This window comes from Miniopterus schreibersii, assembly GCF_964146895.1.
Source record: "Miniopterus schreibersii genome assembly, chromosome: 1".
NCBI lineage: Eukaryota > Metazoa > Chordata > Mammalia > Chiroptera > Miniopteridae > Miniopterus > Miniopterus schreibersii.
The window spans coordinates 192372021-192386911 of record NC_138101.1 but is presented as its reverse complement, the minus strand read 5'-3'; the positions used below and the strand labels follow the sequence as shown (position 1 = coordinate 192386911).

Below are 14891 nucleotides of genomic sequence, written 5' to 3'. Positions count from 1 at the left end.
TTCTTCACCCCAACGCTTTCTGACCGCCTTCCTCTAACCCTCCAAGGCTCTCGCTGGAAACTCCAAGGGCCTCCAGTAGCCCCTTTGGCTCACCCTCATACTCCTAAATCACGCGCAGAAGCGTGCCTCCCCCCCAAGAACAGGACATTAAAGTGTCTAATGCCCTTTATGGGTCCCCTAGTACCCATAAATAATGAGGTTTTTATGGCACAATCACTCTGGCGGGGTTGGTCTGCACCCCAGGTTTCAGAGCAGTCTTCCCCCAGACACTTGGTGTTACCCAAAACCAGCATGGACGGGACCCGGTGAGACCTCAGAGATGCCATCTGCCTTTCACCTCCATGCGGAGCTCGCCACGTCTTTAATTATCCACCAAGTTTCCCTGAACTTGCCCCTTTTCACCATTCCCAGTTAGTGGGTCTTCACTCCCCACAGGAGAACCTTTAGCCTGTCTCAAAGTTTATGCTTTTCTGGTTCGATTCTTGCTTATTAAATGTCTTAAGGCAGAGGATGGGATTGCTTGGTTCCTGTATCTCAGAGAGACAAGAGGAATCTCAGCAGTTAAGCCAGGGGACAGGAAAGAAGTCAAACAGTGATAAATGGCAGGTGACACTCGGCCTAGGTGGGGTGGGACCAGGGGAACAGGGCTCCCCAAAGGGAGCATCCATAGCTCTTCTGTGAGCGGTTGGCATGTAGGGATGTGCACCCAGAATACCTAGATTTTCCATTTTTCCAAGAGAAACCAGAAACCTGGATTTTGACTGGGAAGTCTAATTTTTAAAAGTTGACAGTTAATTTGAATTTTTCTCAGCCACTCTGTGGTCTGAGGTAGTGTCCTGGAGCTGGCTGGTACAGGCGCACAAGGGCCAGTTACGCAGGCCCATTCTCCACCCTGCCTCCTGCCTGCAGTGACTTCATGCTCATAGCTTGTAATCAGCTGCTGCTGGGAACATTTACCCCGTAGAAATAGGCAAAATGCTACAAATCAGGGTGTAGTTTTTTTTAAAAATCTGGTTGTTTAACATTTACCAGCACATTGCCATCTGCAGGCCGAATAAAGCATGTTGCCTTTGGCCAAATTTGCAGTTTCTAATTTATATTTTGAACAAGAAGTAATGCTAAATACCCATGAAGTATTCTATATTCCCAAGTCTGTATTAACAACAAACAGTACCTGTAACACCAGGCCCACAGGGGAGGTGCTGGGCTGAGAGTCAGAGGGACATCGGAACTAGCTGAGAACACAGAGGTACAGGAACCGGGGGGGGGGGGGGGGGGGGGGCAGCTCTGAGCCGAGGCTACCACCCTCTAGGACGAGCGCCCTCTAAGTAGGACATCTGCTTCTTCCCCACTGCTCTGAGGGAGTGTGGCAACGGACACTCCCAACCACGACCCTCCAGACATTGCGACGTTCTGAAATGTCTTCTGAATCATCAGGGAAAGATGAGCTTATGCACAGCGACCGGGCGACAGGAGTGTTTCAAGTCCGTTTCCAAACTGCAGGCGATCGATGCCTTTTGCTAATCACACAAGGGGCTGTCACAGCAGCACAGACCTTCCCCATTTCCTCTTCATTCAAAATCAGCCTAACGTCGGTGTGGGCCTCAATTCCTGTTTCTGTCACGTGAGCGCTGGGGAGCCTGGGGCAGCCGACGGGTCCCTTCTCGGGATGTTTTTCAAGTGAATGAAATAATATGCAGAGGATTACAAAAGCAACCATAGGAAAATGCAGTCATTAAACAATGAAACGTGTGTGGTAGTACATGTGCTTCTTGATGAAATGGTTAAACGGCAAGAACGGGTCTAGCAACCACCATCATTCGGAAGCAGTGGTGAGGGGGGTGGTCACGGTGGCACCTGCCACGCTGCCACACGAGAAGGACACGGCTGTGATTTCCACTGGTGACAAAGCTACGGTGCTGCTCCTGCCACCTCGGGGCTGTTGTCTACACTCATTATTGAAGGAAATGCTAGAAGTTGCTTAGTGAGAAGTCAGTAAACATCAAGATGGAAATATTTTCTCATCCAAATTTACAGACCTCTTGACCTCTACCCACGGACCTGGGTTCAGAACCTCCACAGCCAGGCCGGCGCACAGTAGGAACTCAATGCATTTCGATGGAACCAAACTGAATTTTATATTTGATATGAGATGGGCACTGGGCGTGGTCCTAAGGAGAGAAGAGGGGAGAAAAGACGCTGTTTAAACTCAGCATGGGACCATCTAGGTGCTGTCCTTTTACACAGCCCGGCAGCCCAGTTTCTTTGAAACAATAAGTTGCAAAAAATATTCATCAGTAACATCAAATAGAAATCCATTTATGGCAAAAAATAAGTATAGAATTTGGACATAGGTTTTTATTCTAGTTTCACTAGACTTTTGACTCAGAGGCGAACTTACTCTCCAAAATTTAAATCATGGCTGAACAAAGTCTGAATCAAAGTTCTACCACTTCCTAGCTGTGTACTTCAGACAAGCTATTAAATCTCTGTGCTTCTGTTTTCTCACCCATAGAATGAAGAAAGAATAGTCCTGCCCCTCAGGGTGAACTGTTATGTAGCTAGAGTGTTTAGTATCGTTCCAAGGAGGGGGAAGAACACAGTCCATGTCGGCTGTGAGAATAACAAGATTCTTGCAAATTAGTGAAGAGAAATGTCTACATTTTCAAATTCTCAAAACTGTGGCAGTACCCATACATATTTACAACTAAGAGTTTAAATGTTAAAATTAATAACATGCATTATAGAGCTGTTGTACTCGCAAGTAACTCGAAACAGCCTACATGTCCTACGAGAGGAGGGGCATTTTAATTACACCCGCACCACAGCTGCACATCCTGGGCGACCTCAGAAGGACACAGGTGGACACTTCCCAACTCATCCCATAGGCCAGTGTCATCCTGATGCCAAAACAAGACAATGATATCACAAGAAAGAAAAAAAGTAGATGAATACCTCTTTTGAAGATACAGTCATGCCCTGCAGAATGACATTTTGGTCCATATGCGATGGTGGTTTCGTAAGATTATAATGGGGCTGAACATTTCCTGTTGCCTAGTGACCTCACAGCGCCGTAACGCGTAGCTCCCTAAGCTCAACACTTTCAAAACTCGACTCAGGATCCCTCCAACTGACCCCACTTGGGTACCGGTTTCTGACAAGAGCATCCTCCAAGTGACAGTGATGGTGTGAGTCTGGGAACCGTTCCCGTCTTTACCTTCCGTTGCATGCCCCTTGCCACCCACCCAGAGGAGGGTGTGTGACCTGACCCTAGCTCTTCTTAAGACTGTCATGCAAACATGTCATGCAGGGCCCTGCAGTGCTCCGCTCAGGGGTTCTGGGAAGACAGGGTCTTTTCCTTCTGAGTCCAGATGCTAAGGGTCATGTCAGCCTGAAGCTGCTGGGACCAACTTCACTGCTCTGAAGGGGGCCCCAAGACTGGCGCTCCTATGAAAAAAGCAGAGACAGACACACAGAGACCTGCTGACATGGTTTGAACCCATAGATCCAGCCTGTCTGAGCTGCGAATGTCAGTTATACATGTCAATAAATTATCTTTTCAGACCTGGCCAGCATTGCTCAGTGGTTAGAGCGTTGGCCCACACACCGAAGGGTCACAGGTTTGAAGGTTCTCGAACTGGGGCCCAGTGTGGGAGGCAACTGATCGACGTGCCTCTCTCACACGGATGTTTCTCTCTCCCCCCCACTCTCTCTAAAAAAGCAATGGGAAAAATATCCTCAGGTAAGGATTAACAAAAAAAATTATCTTTCCTGTCCATTAAATATTTTTTGTAAGAGAGCTAATTTTATTAATGGCTTTAGTTTAACAAGAAATAAAGGATTAAATTTTTATTTGCATTACTGTTTTTCCTTTGGAGACTAACATCAGTCACAGCCTTAGTTAAGAAGGGAAGGAAGGATGGGAGGCAGGGAGTGGGGAGGCGCGGGGAGGCGCGGGGAGGCGAGGGAGGCAGGACAGCCAGGCCAGGCCGAAGCACTGGCACCTGCCAGCCCCGCAGGGCCAACGCCGCACTGGTCTGCTCCCACGCGCCCTGGGTACCCCCCTGCGTCCTGCCCTTGCCACGCTCTGCCCTGTTCCCTGTGGGAGGCAGAGGCGATTCATCTGAGCTCTGCAACCGGGCTGGCCCTGGTGGCCCTTCACCTGCCCTTCTCTGGTCTCCTCTGCTGGATCCTTGCTGTCCTGGCCTCCAGACCCTGGGCTGTAGTCACGGACTCCTCCCGGCTCTCCCAGCTTCCAGACTCTTCTTCTAGGAGATGATACACGCTGCCAATTAACCTCCCGACATTCCCCTTTCTATCGTGCGATTCTTCCCCAGTCTCTGCCAGCAGGCCAGCCGCCAAGTGGAGATCCCTCCCCGCGGCCTGAGAGTTGAGGCTCCCCGTGACTCAGTCACTGTCACATCCCCGTGGCGAGCTCCGGGAGGTGCCTCCAGGGTTCTTTCTCTCGTTCTGCCTCGGTCACTATTGTCTGACACAGTACAATCCGGAATAAAGACTTCATGCCCCAGCCACTCCCGCGGCTGGGTGGGACCATATGACAAAGTTCTGGACAATGAAACATAAGGGAAATATGTGGAATTCCCGGGGAGCCTGCTGTAGTGTGTGCCCCACTCAGAGCCCCTGAAGCCCCTTGACCAGCGCGGCGTGTCTTCCACACCCAGATGCTGCAGGCTGGCTGCCAAGAGTGTGTACCTGTGACCACAGACAGTGAGTGCCTGACGTGTTATGTTAGGTCCTGCCCACCCTTCGCCAGAGCCCAGGAGTGACTGTGGGAACGGAAAAGCCAGTTCCTTTCCCTCAAGGTGGGACCAACACCAAGGTGTGGTTCTTGTTCCAGAGTCCATAACATACCCCCCTAGGTGGCTCCTTCCCTTTTCTCACCCTCATGTTCTCACTCTCCGACTGGTCTCCTCTGCTAACACTTCCTTCATCACTCCCAGCCAAACCCTTAGCCCAGAGTCTGCTTCTTGGAGAAACCGACCTAAGACAGCTCCCTGAAAGGGCAAAGACACCCTTTCCTCTCCCCTTCTTCCACCCTGCCACCTTGGAGGTACCTGTGCTGCAGATGTGATGGGTGGAGCTCCGACAGCCACGCTGAGCCCTGAGGAGCAGGGCACCCCAGGGACGGCAGAGCTGAAAAGGCTCGACTCCCTGTTGACCTTGCACAGTCACCAGCCCTGAACTGCCTACATGCAATGCAGACCTCTTTTCTGGGACACAACCAAGCCTGTGTGTGCTTTTCGGGTCTTGTAACTTGAAGCTAAATACAATCCCTAATTCACACATGCCCTTATTTAGCAGCTTTATGTGCTTGAGAAAGTTACTAACTCTGAGCCTTCCCTTCCCTAACTCAAAGGATTGTTGAGAGAATGAGGTCAGCAATTCTTCCCAACCAGCCCCCAGACCCCATGTCCTCCGGGAAATCTGTCTCAATTAATTGAAGAAAAGGTGATGGTTTTTCCTTTAAGTCATCAACTCTCAGAATTCAGTCTTCAGCATCATCCATTCAATGGAACCCAGGTATATCCCTACGTGGTCGAAGCACACCCTTCACACATTTCTTTTTACAGGTGTTGGTACTGGCTCATAGGCTGCTAAATTTAAAAAATAAACACACACAAATAAGTCTAAAAATATGGTAGGTGAAGAAATAGTACAAGCATGCCTTCATACCAAATACCCAAATATAACATCTGGAGCAGAAAATATCAACAGCCAGAATTAACAAAACAGGGCTTAGTGAGGAAAATGCTAAATATAACATAAATTCAGTTTTAAAATGTTAAGTCCCTAAGAAAGGTCTGAAGATTCTACTGGGAGTGGGAAGGGATTATATGAAATAGCCAAGAAACTAGGGCAGGAGGGACCTCGCAGCTGCGCGAGCTTGTATGAAGAGAATCTACTCTAACAGGGAAAAGAGGTGTAAGAATTATAATCACCAAAAGCAAAAATAAACAAGTGGGACTATGTCAAATAAAAAGCTTCTGCGCCTGGCTGGGCGTGGCTCAGTGGTTGAGCATCAACCTAGGATCCAGGCGATCGGGGTTCGATTCCCGGTCAGGGCACATGCCCGGGTTGCAGGCTCGATCAACGACTCTCTCATCATTGATGTTTCTATCTCTCTCTCTCCCTTTCCTTTCCTCTCTCTGAAATCAATAAAGATATATTAGAAAAAAAAAAAAAAAAAGCTTCTGCATTGCCAAGGAAACTAGCAACAAAATTAAAAGGCAATCTACCAAATGGGAGAAAATATCTGTAAGTCCTATACCTGATAAGGGTAATATCTAAAATACATAAAGAGCTCACACAAGCAAAAGCAAAAACAACAAACAACAACAAAACCCAAACAAGCTGATTAAAAAAGAGGCAGAGGATCCGAATAGACGTTTTTCTAAACAGACGGCCAACCTTACACAGGAGCAGGTGCTGAGCGTCACCAACCATCAGGGGAACGCAAATCAAAACCACGGCGAGACCTCGCGCCACCCTCGCTACAATGGCCATTATCAGAAAGAGCACGGCCGCGATGTGGAGGAAAGGGAACCCTGGTGCCCTGCTCGGGGGGCTGTACACTGCTGTGGCCACTGTGGAAAACAGTATGAAGGTTCCTCAAAAAACTAAAACTAGAACCACCATATGATCCAGCATTTCTACTTCTGGGTATTTATCTGAAGGAAATAAAAGCACTAACCTGACAAGATAGCTGCACCTCCGTGTTCACTGTAATATTATTTACAATAGCCAAGACATGCAAACTACTTAAGTATCCATCGACGGGTGTAAAATGCGGTGTGTGTGCGTGCGTATATATACACACACCTACATATATACATATAGACATATATACGCACATACACAATACGGAATATTATTGAGCCACAAAAAGAAGGAAATCCTACCATCTGTGACAAGACGGATGGATCTTGAGGGCATTATACTAATGAAATAAGTCAGAGAAAGACAAATACCTATGATCTTACTTATACGTGGACTCTAAAAAAAATACAAAAAACGTAACTCACAGAAGCAGAGAAGAGATTGGTGATCGCCGGAGGCGGGGGTGGGAGGTGGGTGAAATGGGTGAAGGAGGTCACGAGGTGCGAAAGGTACAAACCTCCAATAAATAGATCCCGAGGATGTTAAAGAAAAAGAAATTGTAAGTCAAGAACTACTAAGATGATAATAAAGACAGCAGGAGAAGAGCAAAGACGAACTTCCAATATTTCTACCAGCGCCGAACACATAGTAGGTCCCTACTAAGTGTTCAGACGATGGAGAAAATAATTAGTGAGCTGGAAGATAAATGAAGGATCAGAGCCAAAGTATGAAATTAAGCAAATAGATGAAAACAAAGCAAAAAAAGTGCCCAGTAGGCTCCTCATAGGATACCGTCCACATAATCCCCACAGGAAAGACGCCCACACAGTATTTTTCCAGGGGATACACCGCAAGCTGCCTGCACACAACACCGTCCTTGCCTCTGCCCCGCACGGGAACCCGTCGCTGTGTCCGCGACGGCGACGAGCTTCCACGCCGAGGGCATTCCGCGTGGTCCCCGCCCCGAGGCGGAAACAGAAGCTGAGGTTTCCAGGAAAGTTCTTTCCGAGGGACCGATGCGGCCGGCCCCTGCCCCTGCCCTTTCTCCTGCCCTGGTGGCGGTGGCAATGCCGCCACGTGGGGAACTGGAGGAGCGTTTCTGTGAGAACGGGGAGAGGGCCACGCGGGAAGGGACGCGGGGCCTGCGGCAGCCTCCCAGCCTCCTGCTGCGCCCGCCTGCAGGCCGCGCCGACAGCTGTCACCTTCCTGTCCTTTACTTGCCGAGACTAAGAGTGGCGTACGCAGCAGAGGAACCGGTCAACCCCAAGACCGAAGCGCTAATGAAAAAGCGGGCGCGGAGTCGGGACTAAGAGGAGCGGGCAGCCCAGGGCACGGCCGCGGGAGCGGGGGACAAAGCCGCAGTTCCCTGGCTTCCCCTTCGCTCAGCTGCACGGTGCCGTCTCAGACCCCACGGGAAAGGAACTCCCTGAGGTCCATCATCTTGCGGTTACCTGCTGTTTAAAAGCAGAAGCGGGGCTTGAGGAAACGCGACGGCGTGAAGTCAACTGTCGAGCCCAGTCCAGGGCCGGGAGGCCTGAGCAGGACGGGCTGAAACGGAGGGACAGACGCCGAAAAGGAACCGTGCTGAGGTCACTAAGGAAAAGCGAGTCTGCGGGGCTGATGTGCTCTCGGCCAAGGGTTTCCATGGAACTAATAACTTCTCCGCCCAGCTCACAAGGTGTGTGTGCAAATGCTTTGCAAGGCGTAAAGTGCCTATTCGACGCGTGATGTACATACTGACGCAACGTGTGACATCCGCCGACGTGTGACACCCGCCAATGTGTTAGAGGGATGTCTCATTCTTTCCGAATGCCTGTTCGTTAGCTTTGGTGTCAGTTTATAGCTCTCTACTGTAAAACGGTGTTTCCCAATATTTTATTGTTTGAACGGGATATTATTTGATTTCAAAAGCTCTTTCCTCAGCCTTATTTCCATAAAGCAAGAAATAGATTCTGAAAACAATATTCAGTTCAGCGCCAAAGGTTTGCACTTTGACCGGGCCAATCACACACCTGGGGACATTTCTTCAAATGCAGATGTGCTCTACCAGGGGCTCTGCATGGGGGGCCCAAACATCTGCATTTTAACAAGCCTCACACTTTCCTCAGGTGAATTCTTATGGACACCAAAGCCTGGGAACCACTGGTAGAAAATTCTAAATGTCCTTGCTGGACCACGTGACCTGGAGCTGTATGCTTGCCCTGCGTGGCTCTGGATTTTGCACAGGGTTTTTTACTGAATTGCACTTTGCATTTGGGATGCAGGAGCACACGGTTCTCTTTCATATTTAGGGCCCAGATGCTGTGGAGGAGGTGACTCACTGTGTTATCTACTCCCCTCCGTGAAAACCTGTAGGAGAAATTTTTATTCAAGTCTGAAAGGGTTGGGTGTCTTCCAAGCAGCCAGTCTGAAGCAGGGGAGCCATTTAGTGGTTGTCTTTGCCTCTTAATATTTTGACAACTGGAAAACTTGAGGCTCACTTTTGACAATTACTCAGGTCCTTTTGAGGTGTATCTTTCTGTGTTAACAACTTGTGGCTTAACCGTCCTATCCTGCTACGTTTCTCACCTCCTTAATGTCTTCACTCCATCAGTGTCCCCTTTCCAGTGCATGGTACCCATGTATGTGGGGTAGGCATCCGTGCTGTTCACCAATATCCACTCACAGGAGGAGTGTCCTTAAAGTTGGGTGTGGCCATGAGACTTGATGTGGCCAATGAAATGTGTGTGAGAGTGACTTGTGTCACTTCCCGCTGGTGGCCAATTAATTGCTGGTGCTCCACTCTTCAGCCCTTTCTCCCCCTTTCTGGGCCACAAGATAAAAAAAACCTGCAACACTGGGCCCCACAGGAGGCAGCTGCCCTGGGGAGTCATTGCACCCGCAGTAGGCCTTGTGCGTATAAAGTAAACTCTTGTGTTAAGGGGCAACCTAAAGCCTAAGCCCACCCTGACCATATTATATGCCAAAGACCTCAAATCCTTTTTGGCCAGGAGCTGAGTTATAAATACACAGGCAGAGACAGAACACACCCCTCACAAAAGCACAGCTGAGAGAAAAGATATTTACACAAGGGTCATTTACCAGCTACACTGTCCATCTGCTCCTCTGAGCAGTACCTACTGCAAATGCATTCTTGCTTCAAGTCTGATCACCAGTCTCTTTCGAAATCAACATCCCTGTGTCTTAATATTCTGCTCCAACTTTTTAATTTAATTTTTTAAAATACGTTTTTATTGATTTCATAGAGAGGAAGGGAGAGGGAGAGAGAGAAACATCAATGATGAGAATCACTGATCAGCCGCCTCCTGCATGCCCCCTACTGGGGATGGAGCCTGAAACCTGACCGAGAGAGAACCGTGACCTCTTGGTTCATAGGTCAGTGCTCAACCGCTGAGCCACACCAGCCAGGCTGCTCCAACTTTTTAAATCATGGTAAAATACACCCAACATTTATCATTTTAACCATTCATAAGTGTACGACTCAATGACATTAAATACATTCACACTGTTGTATAACCATTAGCACTACGTACCCTCAAAACTTACTTTATCATCCCCAACAAAAATGCCAGACCCATTAAACAAACCTACTCTTCTTCCCCCAGCCCCTGGTACCCTCTAATCTACTTTCTGTCCCTATGGAATTTGCCTATTCCAGGCAACTCATATAAGTGGAATTAGGTAATATTTGTCCTTCTGTGCCTGGCTTATTTCACTAAGTAAAATGTTTTCACGGTCTATCATCCATGTCGTAGAATACATCAAAATTTCACACCTGTCTATGGCTGAATAATACTCCATTGTATGTACATCCCACATTTATTTATCCACTCATCTGTTGATAAACACTTTTTGACTACTGTAAATAATGCTGCACTGAACATGGCTGCATAAATACCTGTTTGCGTCTCTGCTTTCAATTCTTCTGAATATACACCCTAGGAATGGAATTGCTGAGTCATATGGTAATTCTGTGCTTAACCTTTTGAGAAACTGTCAAACTGTTTTCCACTCTTCTCTGACTTTTAAATCAAAGGTCTCAATCAGACAACAGTTACATGAAATCCTCAATCGCATTTTCTAGGAAAATGCTGTTTGTGAATATGACCCACTATCCTATGCAATGCTTTCTACATAAAATCCCAAGGGGAGGCCTTTTCTCTGATAATAAGAACTCCAGGGTGGGTCATGATTCTGTTAAGGAGCTTGCAACCAAATCTGAAGCTTGAATAGCCACTGCGGGTCCCCTGCCCACACTCCTTGAAGACCCCTTGACATTTCTAGTCACATTGGTCTGACGTCAAATGGGCAGTGCCTGTATCTTTGTCACTGGGCTACCCTAGACCAGAAGCACCTGGGAATTACAGGCTTGTGCTTCCCTGCCCTCCAAGCACCTTTTAACCCGCAGCTGACAGGTGTGGGTGTCTAAGCTCCAGCTCCCTCGCCTGGGCTCGCCCTGGGTCATGAGTTTTGCACTGTTTTCAAGCTCCCACATGGGAGTAAGAACAGGAACACCTCGTTCCGATGTGCTTCACAGGTGTTGCTTTTTTTACAAATGGAAGGCAAGCCACCCCCCACCAGCAAAAAAGGTTTCTACTCACTTTATTGCTACACCTGCTTTATGATGGTGGCCTGGAACCAAACCCATGCCTCTGAGGTCGGCCTGTACCAGCTGCCCCTGTGGCTCCTGCCTAATCGCACCCCTACATTGACTTACGTCCTTCCCTCACCTCCCTGCATCCCTGGCACCTGCCAATAAACCGCTTGAACTCAAATTCCTGGCCCCGGGTCTGCTTCCGAGGGAGCCTAAACTAAGACAAAGCTCCTCTCTAGCAACTTCCCAGACCCTTTTGTTTCCCATATTTCTGTTCTTCTTTCCCCTGATTCTGCAGTTTTATTCCCGTGTTGTGATTTTACTGTATGCCTTCCTGCTGTGTTACCACAAAGTCTTTGCAGAATAAAGGGCAGTGGAACTGATTTTTAAAAGAAAAACACAATCATGTAATGTTATGTTTAAAATGCAAGATAAATGGTTCACAGGATATGATCCTGATTTTAAAAAATACATACGTCCGTATGTGCGTACAGGGAAAAAAAGCAGAAAGAAATGCACTGAAATGTTAACAATGGTCCACTCGGGGTGATGTTGCAGATGCTTTCACTTTTTTCTTCTTTATACTTTATTTCACAAAGAACATGAAGCTTTAGTTCCCTCATCTATAAAATGGAGATCATTGTACCTACCTCATGGAGTTGTTGATGGAAATTAAGTGACTATAATGCAACAATTAGCTGCATCACACAGTCACACACTAATCACAGTATGTGCCTAATATGTCCCCTAATAAAGAGCAGCCGGTGCGTTATTACAGCAGCAATGAAACAGTTTACAGGGAAATGTCAGAACTGTAAAAATTAGCCCATACTTATATAGTGCTCTGTACGTCTTAAAGGACATTCGTTTCGTGAGCTCATGGTCCCTCCCCAGAACCCTGCAAAAGGGGCAGGGGGTGGGGGTGGGCAGGAGACAGGACTAATAGTCACTGCACAGCTACGATGTGCCAGAAGCCAAGGTGAGCACTGCGCAGACAGCTCCGATGAGAGGGATGGGGCTCCAGACAGGTAAGACGCCTGCCCACGTTGCAGAGGCAGGACCACGGCCCCACCTCCGGACTCTGCAGGCTTCCTTCCATGGCACCGGGCTCCATTTTCCTACTTTTGCCTCTCACATGCCCAGCCATCCAAGGCATTCCCAGTTCCTAGGGCACTCTCTTCACCAGTGTCTAAACACACTCTGCCCCTTCCTAGCTCCGTGTCCAAGGGGATCACCAAGGGGAGGCGTGTGGTGGCGAGGACGCAGCCCCCCCAATCTCCCATCGAATCCACCCCACACAATCATTCCATCGAAATAAAAACCCTGTGCTTGCTATGTAAACACAGCAGATTCTAGGGGAGTTTGAGGGCAGCGCTGCCCATCAGTCTGCTCAGCCGAGTGCTCCCTACACAGAAATCCTGGAAGTGTCTTCTGAGGCTCGGGAGGTGATGCGACGAGGGGCTTGGGGAATTCTGCTCAGAGAATTCTGCGAGGAATGTGGGCTGGGGGAGAGAAGGGTGGGGGGCAGTGCTCCTTCTCTACCCCCTCGGGGCCGTGTTCTGGCCATCGTGGAGAACGCTGACAGGTCTGTGGGTTTTCTGCCGGACACCCAGTTGCTGTGGTGTCCTAACGGTCTGCTGATGGGCAGGGCCACCGGGATGGGAGGTGGGGTGGGGTGGCGGTTGTGAGGCAGGCAGTTGAGGATGAAGCCCTTCAGATGCAGCCTGTGTGTCCCTGAGTGTGAGTCTCCCCCACCTTGCCTCCTACTCGCCAACTGAAGCCCTGGGCTTCCAGACGAGCCTTGAAACCGCTCCTGACTCATCGGGCCGAGGCTGATCTGTTACACTCGGTGCTCCTTCTGGCAGAATGTCTGCAGAAGATGCCTCAGGGAAGTTCGCCTTGTCACCCGCCTCGCTCACAAGCTCTCTTGCCAGCACAGGGCCACCTGCGCCCGCGTGTTTGCCACTGCGGCCTTGCTGCTTGGTCCCCGCCCCCTCCTCTGCTCCAGCTCTCTTCTTTCTTCGACGTTTCCGCAGCATCTTCCCCAGCCCCCTTACCCCTGTTACGTTTCGAGGGTGAACAATCTTTAGGGGTGTGGGGCAAAGACGCCCGACTTTTTTCCTTCTGCGGGGAATAAAGGCGTCCGGACTGTAGCCATGCCACGCTCCTGCTCAACAACTTTCACTGGCTCCCAATGGCCTCTAGAGAAGTTCTAGCTCCTCAGTCGGACGGTAAAGGGCCCCCTCCACCCCATTAGCCGGCAGCCCCGCGCAGCCTCTTCTACCCACCAGACAGTTCACGCGGGTCCTGGACGCAGTGCTTCCCTCCTCGGGAACGCAAAACCCAAACCACACCCAGCACCACGGGGGGGGGGGGGGCCCGAGGGTGATTCTGGTAGGAACCAGGGCCCAGCCTTATTAGCACCTTGCCTAACTTTCCGTCTGCCGTGGGATCTGATGTCCCCCGTAAGCCTGGTCAAGGGCAGGCCCCTTAAATGTGCGCCCTCCCCCGACGCCCTGCCCCGCGCGGCGCGGGCTCCGCAGGCGCGTGCGGGCTCCAGCCGGGGCCGCGAGCTTCCTCCCTGAAGTTCCCCGAGCTCAGGCCAAGCTCCCCGGCGGGTCTGAGCCTCTCCCGGGGCAGAGCGGCTCCGACGGAAGGGGCCCGAGTCCGCCGGGCGCGATCCCGCGCAGGGGCCGAGACGCTGCGTTTACCACACGCTCCCGCGTGCGCTCAGGCTGCGGGTGCGGGGCCGAGCGGGAGAAGCCGAGGCGCCCCCCTGCGGGCCAGGCGAGGGCCCCGGAGCCGCGCGCCCCCGCCCCCCGCGCCCCACGTACCTATGGTGGACACCACGGTGCCCACGAAGTAGAAGGCGCCGGGGAAGTCCCAGCGCGGGCGCGCGCCGTCCACGCGGACGCCGGCCTCGGCGGCCTCCTCGAAGTGGCGGAGGAAGCCGCGCAGCTCGTCGCGGCTCAGCTGGTGGCGGCGGCCGAAGCCGGCCAGGCGCTCCTCCCAGCGCTGCCGGGCCTGGCGCTCGTGCGCGCGCTCCAGCGCCGAGAAGACGGCGGCGCCGCCCAGCAGGTAGAGCACCAGCAGCGCGGCGAGCAGCAGGAAGCGCGCCGTGTCCTCGTTCAGGTGCCCGGGGCCGCAGCCGCACCCCCGGCAGGCCATGGCCGGCGCCCCGCGCCCGCGCCCGCGGCGGGCTCTCGCCCGGATCTCCCGGGAGGTCGGGGCTCGGCCGGGCGCTCAGCCCGCCCCGCGCCGCCCGACGGCCGGCTCGCCCATGCCGGCGGGACGCTTCCCCCGGCGCCCCCGCGGAGCCGGCCCCGCACGTCCGCCCCGACTCCCGGCGTCGAGTCCGCTTTCCCGCCGCCGCCGAGCTGCCCGCGCGCGCGGGCCGTGGGGCAGGGCGCGGAGCCCGCGGCTGCTGGGGGGAGGGCGCGGCGGCTCAGAGCGCGGAGGGGGCGTGGCGCGCCTTCGGGGCGCACGCCCGCGGGGCCGAGTGTCCCCCGCAGCGCAGGTCGGGGGCGCTGGCGGGTGAGCCGAGCCCGGCGGCCTCGGTCCCTGCGGTCATCGCTTCTCAGGACCGCGGCGGGGACGCGGGGTCCCCCTGCGCTGGCCCTGCAGGTGCGTCCGCGGCGCTGCGTCCGGAGGCGGCGGCGCTCGGACACTCGGGCCCCTC

The 14891-nt window shown here is 51.8% G+C and overlaps 1 protein-coding gene across 1 annotated transcript in view; it reads right to left on the bottom strand.

The window, feature by feature from the left end:
- Positions 1 to 14380, bottom strand: part of KCNK13 (potassium two pore domain channel subfamily K member 13) — a gene marked incomplete at its 5' end in the record, with an annotated part of 58141 nt that extends 43761 nt beyond the window's left edge. The window contains one exon of the mRNA XM_081145175.1: positions 14047 to 14380. Coding sequence (XP_081001301.1) covers positions 14047 to 14380 — 334 coding nt within the window. The remainder of the gene's footprint in view (positions 1 to 14046) is intronic.
- Positions 14381 to 14891: the final 511 nt, after the last annotated feature.